Source organism: Argentina silus, assembly GCF_951799395.1.
Source record: "Argentina silus genome assembly, chromosome: 2".
NCBI classification, from domain to species: domain Eukaryota; kingdom Metazoa; phylum Chordata; class Actinopteri; order Argentiniformes; family Argentinidae; genus Argentina; species Argentina silus.
The window spans coordinates 7,926,464-7,944,126 of NC_139656.1; the positions used below are offsets into that span (position 1 = coordinate 7,926,464).

A 17,663-nucleotide genomic window follows, 5' to 3' on the forward strand; every position below is an offset into this window, starting at 1 on the left:
TAAGATTTAACATTCAAGTTTATTTTCTAGCATCCCAAAAAATACATTTTGATACCATATTCTTTCAATATCAAGTCTAAGGAGAGGCACCACTGAGAAACTGTCAAAGGAAAACTGTAACTTGATTTGAAATACAATGTAATTTTTTTTATGCCAATAGGGCTTTGATGAGTCTTGTCAGCACAGAACATTAACTTTGTCTTATAGTGCTTTCAGTAAGTATTCACCCTCCCCCCCTGGACTTTTTGTTATTTTGACACTGATCTACACAAAATATCCCATAATGTCAAAGTGAAATTTGTTTTTTAGAAATGCTGCATTAAAAATGAAAAGCTGAAATGTCTTGAGTCAATAAGTATTCACCCCTTTGTTATGATACTCCTAAACTGAGCTCAAATGCTAAACTTTCTTCAACAATTTACTCAATAAGTTGAATTGAGTCCATCAGAATGAAAATCACTACAAAATGTGGGGGTGAATACTAAAGTTCCAAAAGTGAGTTAAAATGATAAGCCTTGTAGTGAAAGTGCTCATTCGAGTATCTGCACCCAAAATCATCACAAATGTGACCAAATCTAAAATGCAAGATAAATACCACACCTTTGGGAAACAAAATATGATATACAGTATATGGTAAAGAAAAATAATACAAAGCTGCAGAGTGATAAAAGGAGTGCTGGGGTTCCACCAGTGTTACAAAGTGATTGCATCCAATTCCTCTGGAAAACATGGAAATGTCCACTTCAGCTTTTAGTCTCTCAGATTGATATCCTAAGTGATCAAAACAATGTGAGAATGTCCTCAGTCATTTCTTTTGGAAAAATCCCATAATTGAAGCCTGCTTAGTTGTTTTATTAGAGGCGGCAGCAGCAGCTTTCTTCTGAATGTTCCTTCCCTCCTCTTTCTTGCCAGCTGACAGCTTTGCGGGGGTTAGATCTTTTGGAGCTTGTTTACTGGCCTGAATGTCATTTTCGGTCTCAGAGTACGATTCACTCTCATATACTTTCTCAGTCACTGAAAAGTAAGGAAAAGATACCATTTTAATTGAACAGAAATGAACAAGATATTTTGCAAATGATAACAAAAAAGATTGGACTTCAAACAAATCCCAACATAATTCAATAATGTCAAAACATTTACCCATGCATCCTTCATCATCCATAAAATTACGAGATTTCAAGACACGCCTCCTCTTCCTCCGCTTAGATTGAGAATGTTCCTGGGTGGACAGATGTATAAAACATGAATTACACTCATACTTTTAAGAACCACAATAAATTACGAGACTGATTATGCTCTGCTTGAATTTGCAACCATAACAAATATTATTTATTTATAGTTAAAGGCATTCTTGATGTAACTATTTACACAAATGTAAATAGGTTTAGTACCTAGCTAAAGAGAGCAAGTTGTGTAATTTGCTATCTTACATCTGGATATGAAACTGGTTCTTTCTTCACTTGACTTTCAGGACTTGGTGATGGGTCCCTCACATCATGCAACTGCGGGGAATCTGGAATAACTGCAACATTGAAAAGTTTTCAGTTTTTCCTATTTTAGACTACATTGCAGGTAATTTTCCCAGTCATGACTGCAACGCATAAAGCCTTGGAGGAGTTGAATGATGCATTCCAATGTGAATTAGACCAGAGGAGCTTGAACAATAAGCATGACATCTGAAGCTTATCTTACCCTCGTCATCATCGCTACTGTCTGGCTGAGGCTTCTTTATCCTCCGCCTCTTCTTCTTCTGACTACCACTTTTTTCCTCTTCACTATCAGAATGCTCAAGCCTCTTGGTCTTGCTACCAAAACGAAAGAGTTTGTTAAAGCATACTTTAGAAATGCAATCAATGCTCAAAGTTTAATAACATGACAACAAATTAAGAGGGCACAAGATCAATTAATATCAATTATTGTACATCCCCCCACAGTGGGAATCAAAAATCCTCTTATGAGAAATGTAACACCCATGATACTTTTGCACAACACAGGTTGCATATTCACATAAGGACTCAATCATACACACACACACCTTCTAATATCTTTTTCTACAACAGCCTCTTTTGGTTGCTCCTCCATGACATCCATCCCCATCTCTTTAGGGGGTGAGGATGAGGGTCTCTTATCCACCGAAGATGATGTCTGGGTTTCTGCCTTTACAGTTTTGTCAGGTTTTTCTATGGTGGACATTAGTGCTTTATATTAAAAGGATAATCGTATTTAGAATGGATGCAAGATGTGTGATACATGATTCTAAAAATACTCACTTGCTGCTTGTTTCCCAAAGAAATTACTCATAGCGTTTGTCTTTGCAGTCGGTTTATTTTTGGAGGTCTCAACCTACAACATCAAAGAAGAGGTAATAAGAGGTAACACCAGTAACTGTTATTCAAAAGCAATTACGCATCAATCATGGACTGCAATTTTGAACACTGGAGAGAATGAGATGAATTAAATGGCAGAGCATGTGTGCAAATGAACACTAACCACACTATGGAACACAAACACATACCACAGGTGCATCCTCTTGCTGCTCCAATTTAATCTCTTTGCCTGACTCATGATTCTTGGAGGCATTCTTGTTGGCAAACATTCCCATGATGCCTTTGGGCTGTTTGGAGGCAGGTTTGGAGGGCAGACTAGGATGGGCATTAATGGCAAATTTGGCATGCTCAGTCTCAGGAGGTGGGGTTTGCGTCATCTCACGAGCTTGCTGCACCTCTGTTGATGATATAGGGACTGCACTGGCACATCGAATTGCGCTGAACCTGTCAATAGGTAGACACCCATGTGTTGATTATTTCAGACTAAATACTCATATTTTAATAAGAACATAATTTTCCAAATGTGTTACTCAGTCACAAATTCTAACAATTCTTTAAAAGCGATACAGTTATTATACTGTGTCAAATTCAAATGTGATCAATGTACAATCACTACTTGGACATACCTGCTACAGTTCTTTAGATTCTCTTTCACAGCATCATAATCAACACTGTAGAGGGGACCACTGTCTTTCAGCACAGCTTTCTGAACACTGTACACGTGTACACTAACAGTCAAGCTCATCTTTGACTTCACATCTGCAAAAGAGGTCCCCAGTGCATCCCACACCACAGCTCAAAATATTAACCTTTAATTAAGGACCTGTGCCTAATGCGTAATATTTTTGAGTTACATTCACATTACATTTCACAATTGTCTTGAAACACTGTACATCCATTTCAAGGAAAATATGCAGCTGGAAGGATAACAACTTACCCTCCAGCTGATCCTCTCGCACTACTGACACCTTGTGACTCTGAAAAGAAAGCATTCAAAAAGAACCTTAGCAAAAACACTGAGACATACAAAGAAAACACAAGATTGTAGCTGAATGTGACTTTAAAAAGCAATGCAGGACATTTGTAAAGAAGATAAATGACAGCAGTAGGCATTTGGTTTTTACCACTGCTGTGGTAACTGTAGGATGAGCAGTTACTGTATGTATGATAGGCTACATAAAAAGCATGTATTTTGTCTGGTCCTCTTACCGTGTGGCCATTCTCAACCATCTTGCCTGACACGAGGTAGGTGGCATGGAGCTGAGCTGAGCTTTCCTTCCTCTTATGGTCCAAGTAGTGGTAGAGCATTCTGGAATAGACACAGATCATGATGATGATGGAACAACACTGGTTATCATTTCCAACAGTAGCAAAACGTCATTGATCATCATTGATATTTAGACAGCAGTAGGAGTTGTCTTTATAGATACAACCTATTTGGCTATAGCCTACCTCACAAACAGATCTGCAGCAGCCAGGCTATCAATAAACTGACACCATCTAGGTTTTTGTTTAAGAAGAAATGGCACAGCAATGTCTAAGGAGTTGGTCAACGTAGAAACAGGCTGACTGTAAAGGTGCTGTACAATCATCAAGTAATGCGATACTCAATTGTAATGATGTCACTTGAGCAGACATTTGTCAAAAGTGCTATTGGCTCCACATTGTTTACGTTTTGTTGGTGTATGCAGAAATCAATTAGTGGGGATGGATGGACTGACAGATCATATCCAGTCGCATTCATTTTTAAGCAAAAATTGATGGTTTACAAAAACATTACAACAAAAACAAACAATGGAGTACAACCTTAAACTTTGATTTATGGTAGTGAAGCAGTTGTAATGACTGATGTTGTTGTTGTTTTTAATTTGTATCTTTCCGTTGCATTCTTCAAGTTAGTTATAGGTCTACTTCACTGATTAAATCCTTTATTGAAGTGTTGAGCAGCAGATTTCTCACTTAAATTTAGGCAAGTAGTAAGAGGGTGGATGGACACTCACTGTTTGGCTAGGTTGACATGGACTCCAAGAGTAAAGCTCAGCCATTTGTAGGTTACCTGTTTGAACGCACATAAGAGGCACAGTGAAGTTGATGTTGTTATCCAAGATTAGGTTCTAACATGTACAGTTTATCTGGCTAGCTACTAGCAGACTGTACTGTAGCTAGATTGCTAGCTGGTATTGATTTCTGTTAACCCAGGTTGATGAATTGTCTTACTTACTATTTTGTTATGGTCGTTGACAAATTCATCAATATTATCCAGATAAAGCTCATCCATTGTGTAATTTGTCAGGCGTTGGATAAATGATAACAAAGTTCACAAGTCGCTTATAATTCAGCGGGAACGCAGGAATACACACTGCCAACGCTTTATTTACTTCCTGTTCTTGTCACGTGCTTACGTAGAGATACGTTCACAACCGTCAAGCGCTCGCAGTCTGTTGCGCAGAACAGCTGTATCACTGACTTCATAGATCATTTTATATTACATTTTAGTAATTTAACAGACGCTTTTATCCAAAGCGACTTACAATAAATACATTTGTCTAAAGTAAGTGAATCAACTATACATCACACCCATCGTTAGTGAAACCTTCCATAATAACAAGATCACTGCAGTATGTGCAGCTTTGGCCCATTGACTGATAGGGAGAAGATCATTGACATACTTTAGTGGAGAAGTTGTTTTTTATTGAACAAGACACTGAAATGTCTGTAACAAATTAATGTAACTATAAATTATATTTTAACATGGATTTACTTTGAATTCCAAACGTCTAGTGCTGTCAACACTCTGGTACAGCATTTTCCAGCCAAGGCATAATGAAGAACATGAACAGAACTTAACACTTTACACTGACATACTTAGATGGAGAATATTTGGTTTATTGTTTAGTAAGTTGATGAAAGGTAACATAATTGGTGAGTCTCTATGTCTGGTTGATGGTCTGCTCACACTCAATGCGTGTTGCTTGTTCCACTGCCTTCATGTGAACCCCCTTGTACTTTTTCTTCATGTCCCTCAGCAAAGTCAAAGCCTCTTCATATTCTTCGTTGTAGACAGTCTTGCCCTCCAAAATGTTCTCTAGAAAAACAGGATTACATGGTAATTAAATTATCATTCCATTACAAACAGATGAAGTCACTTCACGTTCTTATTCAGGATTATTAAAAGGACATTCATACTCAGGGGGACTTCACTGATTGTTTTCCTCTCTCTTATTTGGTCAATCATTTCCTCAACTCTTTCTCCTCTCTGCTTTCTTGGTCTCTGAGATGGTAGTTTCCCAATCTGTCAATTAAAAGTTGTTTTGTTTTTACTATGAAAGATAGATGATTTACAGCACATTACATTGCTCTTTGCAGTGCTTTGTGTCGCGTTTCAACTAATAGCTCACCTTTTTCTCCTTCTCTTTGTATGGTTTCTGAAGGCAATCAAGTTTAGGTTTGGAATCTCGGTAAACAAGTAGATTCTTGAGTGTTTGTTCCAACATCCTGACAGTATGTTGAATTCCTGTGAGACACAACATGACATAACATAATATTAAATGTGCAACAACTACATTGCAGAGAATGTGATATATTAGACAATTAAACTCCAACATTTCATAAAAGTAAGTGGTCCACACCAACAGGCTCCACCATGTCAGGATCTGGTTTTGCATCCAATAGCAATTCATAGCCTTTCAGTTTTCCTGGATTTGCATTAGATTCTTTTATTGCCACATCTTTGAGTTCTTCTATCTTGTCAGATTGCAGATGATACTCAGATTCATCTAAATCTTTCACCTGATAATAACAGTAAACCATTAGGTTACACTAATATCACAACAGTAGCTGGTGAAATGCATCGTAATATTCCTGAATAACATGATCGATTCATCGCAAATTACCTGGGTCACAAAGAATGACTCCCCATTTTGGTATGTATCATCTGGTGATTCTATCACACCATCCATTGCCTTAAATGTCTGAGCAATTGCTATGGATGCCTCTTCATTTTCCTCAACGTTGGTTTGTGAGGAACAGTCAGACCTTTCTGTTGACTTGCTGTCCTGTGAGAGAGGACTCTTGCAGAGATCTTCAACATGTTTCTCCTCCAGAGAACCATTGTCATCATAGGAATAACTACAAGGAGCTTCTATTAATAAAGGCAACTTTGGTACCTTTGGAATTTTTGTTTTGACCTAAAACAGTTGAGAAAATCAACAAGACAATGAAGAAAGATTCTAATAGTCATTTTGAAACTGGACAGAATGCAGAAGGTTATGTGGGATATGTAGATAAAAAATATAATATCTCAACTTTTCGCTTTGAGTCAATAGATAATATCATAGGGGGCTTCACAACTACTGATGTCTTCTTGCGCCTTATCTTAATACCCAACCTTTCCTGAAGGAAGTAGGTCAGCAAAGGTGGGTCACCTGCATTTAGATATGGGTTAGGGTTAGGGTTGACAAGAGAGTGTTTTTAAATGGATGACATGACTGTTCACATTATCATAACGAGCTCAAATACTACTGTATGTAACTACAGAATGCATATGTGATTAAAAACGTTACTTGAGTGAAGAGAACAAACGTACCACTTCTCTGAGTTGTCAGCGGGTTGGAGTGAATTACAATCTCAGAGAGCATAGGAAACAGAGCCACAGCCAACAGTGCTTCTTCCTCAACAATCTAAACGAAATCATGAGACACAAGTCCAATAATGTGACTCCATTAACTCATCTCAGACATATCGAGAGTAGACAGTATACAGACCTTGTTGTCAGCCAGATTGAGGAAGTGAAGCTCTGGTAATGACAAACCAAATGCTTCAGACAGTTCCTCTCTGTCCTCAGCATCATGGGATATGTGAGTTGGTGAGTAATTCTTGAATTGACCACACTCATCCTATGAGAGTGAAAATGCAGAAGAAATAGCACCTAAAATGTTGATGTTATATAGAGCAGGGAGAGAGATAAGAAGTGATTATAAAAACAAACTGTTTGTACCTCTGAGCTTTTCTTGATATGCTCATATCTGTGATCATCTGGGAAAGATAGAACAATGATAATTAAAAAACATAGCAGCAGATTAATGTTGTAAAAGACGTCTAATAGCAGCTTCAACATTTTGGAAAGTTTTAATATACCAACCATTCATCCGATCAGTAGCCTCTTTTGTCGCTAACCCCTCAGAGTCGGGGTAATTCCCAATGTCCTGTTCTTCATCATGCTGTTTGTTAAAAACCCACTGATGCAAAAATCCCCTCTGTTGCAGGTATGGTACCTCAGAGATATAGTTCTGCTGCAGGTTTAAATGCTGTAGCCTAAAATGGCAGTTGGTATCTGAATATATACTACATAAATGCACTCAAAATAGTAAGGTGTTACTTTAATTAATCTCCCTGTGGACATAGATGATACCACACAGGCACTATTACTGACCTTTTCAGTTTGGCAAGGCTGCTGAAGACCTCAGAGGATAGCTTATTGTCATCTAGCATTAACACTTCAAGAGTTTGAAACCGCATGCCATCATCCATTGCCCTATCCAAAAGAAGAATTTATATTATCATCATGATTATAAGTTCTATATAACCAGGAAGTCACTCATTACATTTCTATGATTAAACCCTGTTGTGTGGGAAGGTTTGTTGATGAATGACTGGATAGACTGCGCTTTTGATCCGAAAAGTGCAAATCACACCTATCTGGCACTCCACACAGGCTCAAGCTAATTAAACAAGTATTTCAAATACTTTTCGACCCAGGTCTGAAGTTTAGGTCAATTCAGCATAATTTTAACTCACAGCTGTGAGGGGCCCTGGTGTGGGGCAGTCAGGTTGGGAGGAAGAGCCTGAAGCTGATTCCCAGTGAGGTGAAGGACTTTCAGAGAGGGAAGCAGACCAATGGACATGATGTCATCACCAGAAAGATTGTTGTAGGACAAATCCAACATCTGTGTCGGCGGGGAGAACAGAACGCACAGATACATGTGACCAGTACCATATTATAAATTAATAATTGTGTATCTATGGTTCTGCATGTGATAGATAACCAAGTGACCCACCGTCAAAGACACACTGTTTTGGCACAAACATAGTTCATGTAATATCACACAAGTTGGATTAAAAAATTGTATTGCAGAGTTTAAGGTAAGACTCTCAATTCCATGCATTTGAGCTATTTGCATACAACATCCCAGAATATGAACATGTAGGTCAAATGTGTTGCACAAACATAAATCAACATTTTCAATAGCCCATATAGGAATACCATGTTGACCATGAAAGTGCAAGTTATTGTAGAGCCAATGGAATCATTTTACCTCCAGATGTGGGAAGTCCTTAGCATTGAGTGTTATGTTGCAAAGACCATTCAAGGATAGCTCAAGCTCCCTTAAGTTGAAGAAGTTGCTGAAAGGCTCTGGGACAAGTAATGAAACATGTTTTTGAATAAATTGTATAATAACAAACTGTTAAAGGGATAGTTCAGATTTTTGGATGTTAGACTAAATTTAGTTTTTTGGATGTTAGACCTACAACACCCCAAGTGGAATATGAGGTATAACATCCCAAAACCCAACCTATCCCTTTAAAAACAAGAATTCTATGATTGTTCTTTTCTGTAAATTAACATATTACAACTTAATACAGCATAGCACCTATGGTGAGAGAGTTGTCAGATGCATTGACGTAAGCAACATTGTCAAAATCCACTAAATCTTCTGGCTTCACCTGTTAAAGAGAGAAAGAAGACTCACTGGAGTGAACACTAAGAGTTGCTTTATATTCATGGCAGATTATAGATGCAGTCATCAATAATTTTAAAAGTTATAAGACAGGGAGGCCTCTTAAGTGTGATGTATTCACTATTTGTCAAAACCTCTAGTGCATAATTGCTCTAGATACCATTTCAAAATATTGTATGACTACATTAACATGATGCTGAATGTTTATAAGGTGACATAACACTATGCAATACTTAATTTGAAGATACTGTAAATCAAGTGTAACACATCATTGAATGTTATGGGAAATGATTTGTCCAAACTTTCGGGTGCATATCTACATATGAACCTACTCCGCCAGGATGCTTAATCTTGTTTTCAATTTATCCAGTTGAATCCAGTTAAATACATCAAATTGAATTCATCCCTCTGAGAACATTTTAAGATGCAATTCTTACAGCATTCAGTCTCTGTTCACTGATGTCAACGGAGCACAAGTCAGAGGGCTTGTCCACACAATGCAATATCATCTGCAAGGCAATAATCATGTTAGTTACACTGTGTAGTGCAATGCTTTTAATTTGATGCTTAAAATGACTGGGAACTGTTCACTTTGCGCTCAGCCTTGTTTCATTGATTCACAACAAATGACTTTACCAGCAAGTGTCCATCCAATGTATTGCCTGGAAAATGTGGTGTTCCAGATTCTTCCACTTTGGTGCACTTAGACAGAATTGATTTTGAGAAGCGATGTCCCTCTGGTTTCCTAGTTCCACTTCTATATTTATGCTCCACTGCATTTCTATGAGCAACAAGCCAATGACCAGCACCTCAAGACAAGTAGAACATAACACAGCTTTAGTCTATATGTGAAAGTAAGCGAGAGACCAAATGCAATGCCCTCCCAAAAATTCAAAACTCGGAGTTATTCCTTCTCCTTGTCATTGTACATTCAGTTCAACTCAATTAAAATATAATCACAATGCTTAGCTTATACCTAGTATTAGCTTCGAGAGAACGAATGTATTACCTTCTTTTCTGTGATAAAAGAATGATCGGATGGGGAAACCATTGGAGGGGTAGCTGTCTCCAACATCTAACTTGTATAGTCCGGGTGCAGTCATCACTTACTACTGTTACAGGCAGCTAGGTAAACGAGCTAGCCTATGATTCCCTCAGCGAAGAATACACCTTTCATAACTTCGATGTCCTGCATCAGAGAAACACGTTGTTTTCTCTTACTGTGAGAGCTTGTAGATACATACCATTCGAGGCTCCGGTATCCTAGCAACACATAGACACTACGGAAACACTTACCTTTCTGTCCAGCTGTTGGCGGTAGAGATGTTTTGCCGCCACTTCACAGACAACAGATGAACCAACGAACGAATCCTCTGCCTCACGTCACGCGTTTCCAATTTAGCGAGGAAAATAACAAATGTGAAGTAGTTGCTACCAATGCTAATTCTAACTGGATCATAAATTACCAAATGTGTAAAGCTAGCTCTTGTAAGTACAGTGCCTCGTCCTGCTTTGCTTACTACGACTACTTAAAACGTCATCTTTAGTTAAATGCGAAAAAATGTTTTCACCCCATATGTAAACAGTCAGTGTTTTCATGTGATAGACGGTAGACCAGAACAGAAGCATTGTGTAATGTGTTTAAATGTTTGTGAAATAATCCTGTCTATAGGAACCCCAATCCAGCAATGGGCAACACACCATCGAAGAGTGGAAACGAAAAACAACCTCTGAAAACAGCTCTGTTCGAGCAGAAACCTGGGGTAACATACAGGATCCCAGCTCTCATATATTCAAGAGAGAGTCATACATTCCTCGCCTTTGCAGAAAAGCGCAGTTCTCCCTCTGACAACGATGCCAAAATTATTGTTCTGAGGAGAGGGACACTTCAAAATGGATCCATTCAGGTGATCCTCTATTCACACTCAAATGTCATTAGACTATTGTGTTGACAGATCTGTTTAATTATGTTGACAGACCAGACATATACACTCACCGAGCACTTTATGAGGAACACCTGTACACCTTCTCATGGTGGAGGTGATGTAATGGTGTGGGGAATGTTTTCTTGGCATACTTTGGGCCTGTTAATACCAATCAATCATCTTGAATGCCACAGCCTATTTGAGTATTGTTGCTGACCATGTGCATCCCTTCATGGCCACAATTTACCCATCTTGTAATGGCTACTTCCAGCATGATAATGCACCATGTCACAAAGCAAAAGTTGTCTCAAACTGGTTTCATGAACATGACAATGAGTTCAGTGTTCTTCAGTGGCCTTCCCAGTCACCGGATCTGAGTCCACTAGAACACCTTTGGGATGTGGTAGAACGGGAGACAGCTTGAAAGTGCACCTGAAAAATCTGCAGGAATTGCGTGATGCAATCATGTCATCATGGACCAGAATCTCAAAGGAATGTTTCCAACATCTTGTGGAATCAATGCTACAAAGAATTGAGGCTGTTTTGAGAGCAAAGGGAGGCGCTACCCAGTATTAGTATAGTGTTCCTAATAAAGTGTTCGGTGAGTGTATGTTCTGCTTACCAAAAATGGCCCATCATACTTTCTTTTTTCTCTCTCTCAGTGGTCACTATCTCAGGAGCTGTTATCAGCATGTTTACCAGACCACCGCACCATGAATCCCTGCCCGGTATATGAGAAGAATACCAAGACTCTATTCCTGTTCTTCATCTGCATTGACAGCAATACCACAGAACATAGACAGATTGTCACAGGTAAAAACAAGGCCCGTCTGTGTTATATCACAAGCAATGATGACGGCCAGAGCTGGAGCCATTTGAAGGACTTGACAGAGAGTGTGATTGGCAAAAATGTCAGAAGGTGGGCAACATTTGCTGTTGGGCCAGGTCATGGCATTCAAATGGAGAATGGGCGACTGATCATCCCTGCCTATGCCTACTATATCCACTGCAGATGCTTCTCCTTCCCCTTCCCATTCACTGTACAGCCACGTGCTCTCTCATTATACAGTGATGACTTTGGCCAGACATGGAAAATGGGAAAGATGCTTCAAAGAAAGTCGTGTGAATGTGAAATGGCAGAGATCATCGATCATGAGGGCAGAAGTCACCTCTACTGCAATGCTCGTAACACAAGAGGGCATAGAGTGGAGGCTCTGAGCGAAAGCAGTGGACTTTATTTTGACAAGCCCCGACTGGCTTCTAAGCTAGTCGAACCACGCCATGGTTGCCAAGGGAGTGTGATTGGCTTCCCTGCTCCTGAATTTGTACCATATGACCAAGAAGAGAGCATGGGTGGTCCTACATCAACGCTGTCCCCAGACACCCAAACCTGCCTGCTCTTTACTCACCCAACCAATAAGTCTAGCAGGAAAGACTTGGGGGTGTATTTGAATCGTTCCCCCCTACACTCTTCTGGATGGGACAGCCCCTGGATCATCCACCATGGACCCAGTGGCTACTCAGACCTGACTTACAGTGAAGACATGGAACACTTTGGTTGCCTGATGGAGTGTGGTGAGAAGAGCGAGCTTGAACAGATTGCCTTCGTGTCTTTTACCCTCAGTGATGTCATGCAAACCATTGATGAGAAAGAAAAGAAAGTCTGCCTATGTTAATTTGTTTTTCTGTACTACACCAATTATAACCCCACATAAGACCTGAACTCTAATCAGAATTAGTGGTAGGTACAGACACACACAATATGCTCTGTATGCCTCTGCTTGTCATGTTGTTCTAAGTGAAGAGATCAGAAGATGATAAAGAACGATAATTTATACAAAAGTTGTTTTTTGTAAAAGGCTACTGATACCACAGCCTCATGTGACAGAGCTATGTAATTTATTCAAAGTAAAAGCAAATGTACTCTATAATCTGTGTTGTGATCTATGGAGTGGCTGGCTGTATGGACTGCAATGCATGCTGTAATGTAATGACAATCTTTATGAGTGGTCCATTGAAACTGCAGTTCTCCTTTATTATTCCATTCATTTCTAAACCTAATTTCTAATCATGGTGCCTTCTCACACCAGACTTAAATCACTCATACTTGCCAACAGGACAGTGAAGAGAACCAGCACCTACATACAATGATGTTCTTGGCTCTTGTTGATGGAACAGATCCTTCTTTATTTTAGTTTCTGTGCATCAGTCTTCTATAACATGTCAAACTGCATAGGATCCCTTGTCCCTTCACTCCATTCCTGACTATAAGCACTTTTTGTATGTTTTCTTTTTATATTGCATTATTTTGTAAAATTGTGTTTATGATCATTTATGCTGTTGTTACTGTAGTTGGTTTGCTACCTGTCATATTACTGTTATGAGTAGAACCACTCTTTGAAATACTTGCAGGGCCTTTCTTGGTTAGGCTAGTTAATACTTACACATATAATTAATAATACATGTTATACCTAATTTGCTTGCAACTGTCTGTCTTATATTATGCTACAATGAAATAAACTTACCTTCAACTACCTCCACATTCCTGTTCTTACCTGCATCCTTGACAATGCAAAAATAAACACATGCAGCTTTGAGAATGTTCATTTATAATGAAAACATACTGTTAATTGTTATGTTTATATGAAAGGTGTGTTCAGTGTATCAAAGCAAATAAAACAAACATCTCAAGCTGTGCAGTTAGCATTTTGTCTACAATGTCATGTCAACAATGCAACCATAACTCCTGCCCAACTTCAGACAACAGAGGATATGTCCACTGTCCAAGGTTTCTCCATATACAGAACATAAGCTGTACGCAACAAGCTTGTACAGACCTTTTATTATCAAATATAAAAAATAGAAATTCACAATTAAGCTTTCCTACAGAAATGAATAGTATCCTGAATGTATATTTACAAACATATACTGTAGGTCTACTGTAATTGCAAGAAATGCATACTCAACACATTCATTGTTGTTGAACATCATCACAAGAGATGGGATTTTAGGGAGGATTTTTTCCTTACATATTACATAGGTTGAAAAAATTGCCATACAATAAAATGTCAGTTGAAAATGAAGTTGTAATGTTAACATGCCTCCACACAACACTTAAGCATTGGTCCAAGGCTACTTGGTTAACACTGAGTTATACAAATGTCAACAGCTGGCAGTTGCTTTGTTGACCCAGTCCCACACATGCACAGACCCATCAGTGGCAGCAGATAGGACAGTCCTGGGACGATTTGGATGCCATACATGAGTGGTGACCAGAGCTGATGCAGTGTCACATTGAGCAACAGATGACATTGTATGACCCTGGTGGATGAACAGAGGCTGGAATTCCATCATCTCTGGTCTCCAAGTGGCGGTGTCATAGATTTGCACAGATCCATTGAAACCTAGATGTTACATAGAACAAGTCTTAGTATTGTATTAAGCATAATACTCAAGCAAACACAATGTTTAATATTTTATAAATCACAAGGGCATAAAGCAGAAAGAATGTAGAGACATATTGTTTACCAGACACAGCAAGAAGATTGTCTAAAGAAGGTGCCCATGTCACTTTCATGAAGTCATGACTTGGAGTGCTATTCTGGCCATCAAGCTGGGCTAGACACACAGGGCTTCTCAAGTCCCTCAGATCAGATACGATGACCTGGCAGGATGAGGAGAACCGTGCAATACTACAGGCAGTTGGGTCTGAAAGCGACAGGTCTGTCTTGACACCCATGCACCAGTGGGCTCCATCTCTCCCTCCAGCTCGCGTAGGCTGGAGAACTGAGGTCTTCCGTGTGTCCCCCACATACAGGTCACCATTGCAGGAACAAGCCAGGAATACACTGCCGCTCACAAACTGCAGGGAGCTCAGTAAATCTGCAGCATCTGTTCCTGTAAAAGAAGAAAACAAAGTGATGTTATACTTTCTTTCATTTTTGTATAATTTTAACCCTATAGCACCGCTAATAAAATGTCATGTATTAAAACATCAGCTTATTACCCACTGAGTAGAGAGATCTTCCTGATGTCAGATCAGTCAGTTGAATATCACTGATCTGAGATCCATGAAGAACACAAGGGTCTCCAGTTAATCCAGGGGCTATCTGGCAGCCTTTATTCAATACAGTCTGGCTGGACTGTATGCACCCTGTCCTTTTTATGACATCTATGATTTGAAGACAAATTTAAGGATGTCACAGAAATATGGTTTCATAGTGGCCATGATCAACACAGCACTTACTATATCATTATATTATACACAGTTTATTCATCACTCATCACAGCACAGGTAGCAAGGAAAAGTACTCACCACATTCATCTCCTCCTATGTCCCATACCAGCAGCTTGGAGCTGAGGCCATCATTTGTGACAAGATACCTTACAAGAAATTAGAGTGTTAAAAGATCAAGATTTAAAAGCGATGAGGAAGTCAATTAAGCAATTGTAATGCCAATGTCTCCAATTATGTTCCTTGGGGTCTCAAGCATGTTTGTTTTATTAAAGCACTTTTACACCTGTTTTAACTAACCAAGGGCTTGATGATTACTGTAGGTGACTTGAATTAGGTGTGCTAGAGCTGGAACAGACCAAAATTGTGTAATTGCTAGGAGTCCCAGAGGAATGAACTGGGAAACGCTGCCTTAAGCAATGGAATATAGCTACCTTGTTCCTGGAATGTATTTCAGGCAGTGAACAGGGCCATCTGTGAAACCTCCATGGACCACTTTAAAATCTCGCTCTGCACAAAGACCCTGCACACATTGAATAAACACAGCAGTTGTCAATGGCATCATTCTGTAAAATGCACAGCATGAAACCTTATGATGTTATGATATTGTGCATTACTTCAAAAGGCACTTAATTGTGTTTCAGTCTCAAAACACCAATTCATTACCTGATTATCATCAGCAAAGAGTTTCAGTGGCAAAAGCAGCTCTAAAATTTCATTTTTCGAGGAGCTGTAACCTGCAACACAGATAGCTGAACAGACAACAATAATTGAATGGTTAGTTGGAAACATTTTAAATGTAATCTTCTACTGTATCACTCGGAAAACTCAAAATGCCTACTTTTTTCTGCTGTCCAATCAATTACTCTTGTAGGATGCTCAAGATGATATACATGAAGGTCCTTGTATCTGAATAAAGAGAGGAGAATGATTAACAGATACACTGGTTCAACCAAAACCTGTTTCAAACGCTGAATCTCTATAATTGAATTTGAATTTACATTTCATTCCGCAACGTTCTAAAACATACGCCTATTGAATGTACCCTTGTTCACGCGCAGTGGCTTCCCGGCTAAACACACACTTGTACGTAGCATATTATACTTAATGGAAGATTTTTAAAAATCTGTATTATTTCTCACATTTTTAGAGACTCGACAAACCAGTCATCAAAATCTGTCTCATCAAAGGACATATCGTGCATATCGACTCGTCCACCGCTGGCGCTTAACTTCTTGATCTTCTTCTTCAGTTGGGTGCTGAATTTCTCCCTCATCCGTTCACGACTTACAATCGGTTCAGCTGCATTACTCTCTTTGGCTTCATTGCCATCTAGCGGATTGGAATACATTGTCAACCCTTGAACTAAAGGAATTCTGTCAGAGATTCTGGAGTTCCAAACCTACAGTATTTGCTGGAATCCATAACCATATGTTGATGCTTGCCCCGATAACGACAAGGATGGATGAATCCAATAACATCAGTGTCAACAGCGTCCAGGCAGGGTACAGTTGATTTAGGATAAGATGCTGTTGTCCCACTTGATGACATATCAGAAGTTGGTTTCAGGCTTTATGTTTATGCACACATGTAGCTGCTTATATGCTTCATGTTTATTGGTTAAAATGCTACTTTATCGTGCAATGAAGTATACGATTAAGTTGTTGAGCAGAAGCCTACACTTTATAAACAACAAAATAACCAGTGATAAACAACAAATCAGAACTTACATATTCAATTTGCATCTTAGATACACCTGAACTGGCACAAGAGGACAGGTCAATGGAGATAAGGCTGTGAATATACCTGGGCCATGTAATGGTTTGGTCAAGCAAACCTTTTCACCCCTCTCCTCACAACATGACATGAGATGCTACTTTTTGATCCCCCTTAAAAGGAAAAACATCACTTGATTTCTAATGCTTCACACATTTTTACAGAGGTACAAAGGAGATAAAAGAAAGGGAGAAAAATAGTTTTATTGTCCTGTCACTGGAAATACTATTAATGAGTATGTTTAGCAACATTCAACTTGGCAACTAATCTCTCTTTCAAATGGAGTGTTTGTTCAGTAAAAGTCTGCTTTCACAAAAAGCTATACTATGGTTTATCAATATAAAATGACTTGTAACTAATATTAGACATCTATCCTGTTCTCTCCCCCTACATTTGCTGGTCTGAACCAGCTGGTGTGAGCTCTGTGTGGTTGCCGTGATATAATTGTGAAGATAGAAAGCCTCATGTAAACAGATTTGTGGGGGTTTACTCCATTGTGGTAGTGTCACGCTGTGCTGACTGAATAGCAGAGGTACAAAGATAGAATGATAACCCAGAAGACAAAGCAGTGCACAATGCAGTGGCACATGTTTACAGATAACATCCATGCCTTTAACCTCTACTGCACCAGGCCAGTCACAATATCTTCAGATATTGACTCGTA

The 17,663-nt window shown here is 39.0% G+C and overlaps 4 protein-coding genes across 6 annotated transcripts; 1 reads left to right on the forward strand and 3 right to left on the reverse strand.

The window, feature by feature from the left end:
- On the reverse strand, positions 1–4,698 carry pold3 (polymerase (DNA-directed), delta 3, accessory subunit). Of its 2 annotated transcripts, XM_083690938.1 has the most exons (12): positions 4,549–4,698; positions 4,328–4,383; positions 3,537–3,636; positions 3,265–3,304; positions 2,954–3,086; positions 2,516–2,771; positions 2,271–2,343; positions 2,036–2,180; positions 1,693–1,805; positions 1,431–1,522; positions 1,141–1,219; positions 1–1,014 (listed from the first exon to the last, which is right to left on the reverse strand). In XM_083690938.1, exons 1-12 carry the CDS (start codon positions 4,603–4,605, stop codon positions 806–808), a joined length of 1,353 nt encoding a protein of 450 aa, XP_083547064.1. In that variant the 5' UTR covers positions 4,606–4,698; the 3' UTR covers positions 1–805. The 2 variants fall into 2 exon arrangements, with proteins under 2 accessions (XP_083547064.1, XP_083547065.1); XM_083690939.1 differs by lacking the exon at positions 4,328–4,383 and having other exon boundaries at positions 4,549–4,613.
- A 272-nt stretch (positions 4,699–4,970) lies between these two features.
- xrra1 (X-ray radiation resistance associated 1) lies at positions 4,971–10,209 on the reverse strand. The gene is made up of 17 exons (XM_083665128.1): positions 10,074–10,209; positions 9,701–9,873; positions 9,502–9,573; positions 8,978–9,050; positions 8,642–8,739; positions 8,124–8,272; positions 7,759–7,860; positions 7,468–7,640; positions 7,324–7,361; positions 7,091–7,222; positions 6,913–7,006; positions 6,633–6,751; positions 6,221–6,514; positions 5,957–6,116; positions 5,726–5,841; positions 5,514–5,619; positions 4,971–5,412 (listed from the first exon to the last, which is right to left on the reverse strand). The coding sequence occupies exons 1-17, from the start codon at positions 10,165–10,167 to the stop codon at positions 5,258–5,260; spliced, it is 2,148 nt and encodes a 715-aa protein (XP_083521254.1). The 5' UTR covers positions 10,168–10,209; the 3' UTR covers positions 4,971–5,257.
- A 225-nt stretch (positions 10,210–10,434) lies between these two features.
- On the forward strand, positions 10,435–13,571 carry LOC310820008 (sialidase-3-like). Of its 2 annotated transcripts, XM_083691470.1 has the most exons (3): positions 10,435–10,552; positions 10,737–10,971; positions 11,652–13,571. In XM_083691470.1, the coding sequence occupies exons 2-3, from the start codon at positions 10,753–10,755 to the stop codon at positions 12,663–12,665; spliced, it is 1,233 nt and encodes a 410-aa protein (XP_083547596.1). In that variant the 5' UTR covers positions 10,435–10,552; positions 10,737–10,752; the 3' UTR covers positions 12,666–13,571. The 2 variants fall into 2 exon arrangements, with proteins under 2 accessions (XP_083547596.1, XP_083547597.1); XM_083691471.1 differs by lacking the exon at positions 10,435–10,552 and having other exon boundaries at positions 10,685–10,971.
- A 244-nt stretch (positions 13,572–13,815) lies between these two features.
- Positions 13,816–16,468, reverse strand: wdr73 (WD repeat domain 73). Its single transcript, XM_083688183.1, has 8 exons — positions 16,366–16,468; positions 16,065–16,132; positions 15,890–15,975; positions 15,658–15,746; positions 15,305–15,372; positions 14,996–15,160; positions 14,518–14,886; positions 13,816–14,393 (listed from the first exon to the last, which is right to left on the reverse strand). The coding sequence occupies exons 1-8, from the start codon at positions 16,425–16,427 to the stop codon at positions 14,152–14,154; spliced, it is 1,149 nt and encodes a 382-aa protein (XP_083544309.1). The 5' UTR covers positions 16,428–16,468; the 3' UTR covers positions 13,816–14,151.
- Between the last annotated feature and the right edge of the window lie 1,195 nt (positions 16,469–17,663).

Bases quoted from the DNA above. Each gene is read 5' to 3' on its own strand.
- pold3 (XM_083690938.1), bottom strand. From the start codon at position 4,605: ATGGATGAGCTTTATCTGGATAATATTGATGAATTTGTCAACGACCAT. The intron at 4,384-4,548 runs GTAAGTAAGACA...GCGTTCAAACAG, and splicing joins TCAACGACCATAACAAAATA to GTAACCTACAAATGGCTGAG. The intron at 1,806-2,035 runs GTGTGTGTGTGT...TCGTTTTGGTAG, and splicing joins GTAGAAAAAGATATTAGAAG to CAAGACCAAGAGGCTTGAGC.
- xrra1 (XM_083665128.1), bottom strand. From the start codon at position 10,167: ATGACTGCACCCGGACTATACAAGTTAGATGTTGGAGACAGCTACCCC. The intron at 7,362-7,467 runs GTTGGTATATTA...TATCTTTCCCAG, and splicing joins GGCTACTGATCGGATGAATG to ATGATCACAGATATGAGCAT. The intron at 7,007-7,090 runs GTCTGTATACTG...GATTTCGTTTAG, and splicing joins TCAATCTGGCTGACAACAAG to ATTGTTGAGGAAGAAGCACT.
- LOC310820008 (XM_083691470.1), top strand. From the start codon at position 10,753: ATGGGCAACACACCATCGAAGAGTGGAAACGAAAAACAACCTCTGAAA. The intron at 10,972-11,651 runs GTGATCCTCTAT...TCTCTCTCTCAG, and splicing joins TTCAAAATGGATCCATTCAG to TGGTCACTATCTCAGGAGCT.
- wdr73 (XM_083688183.1), bottom strand. From the start codon at position 16,427: ATGCACGATATGTCCTTTGATGAGACAGATTTTGATGACTGGTTTGTC. The intron at 15,976-16,064 runs GTAGGCATTTTG...TTGTCTGTTCAG, and splicing joins TGATTGGACAGCAGAAAAAA to CTATCTGTGTTGCAGGTTAC. The intron at 14,394-14,517 runs GTAAACAATATG...TGTAACATCTAG, and splicing joins CAATCTTCTTGCTGTGTCTG to GTTTCAATGGATCTGTGCAA.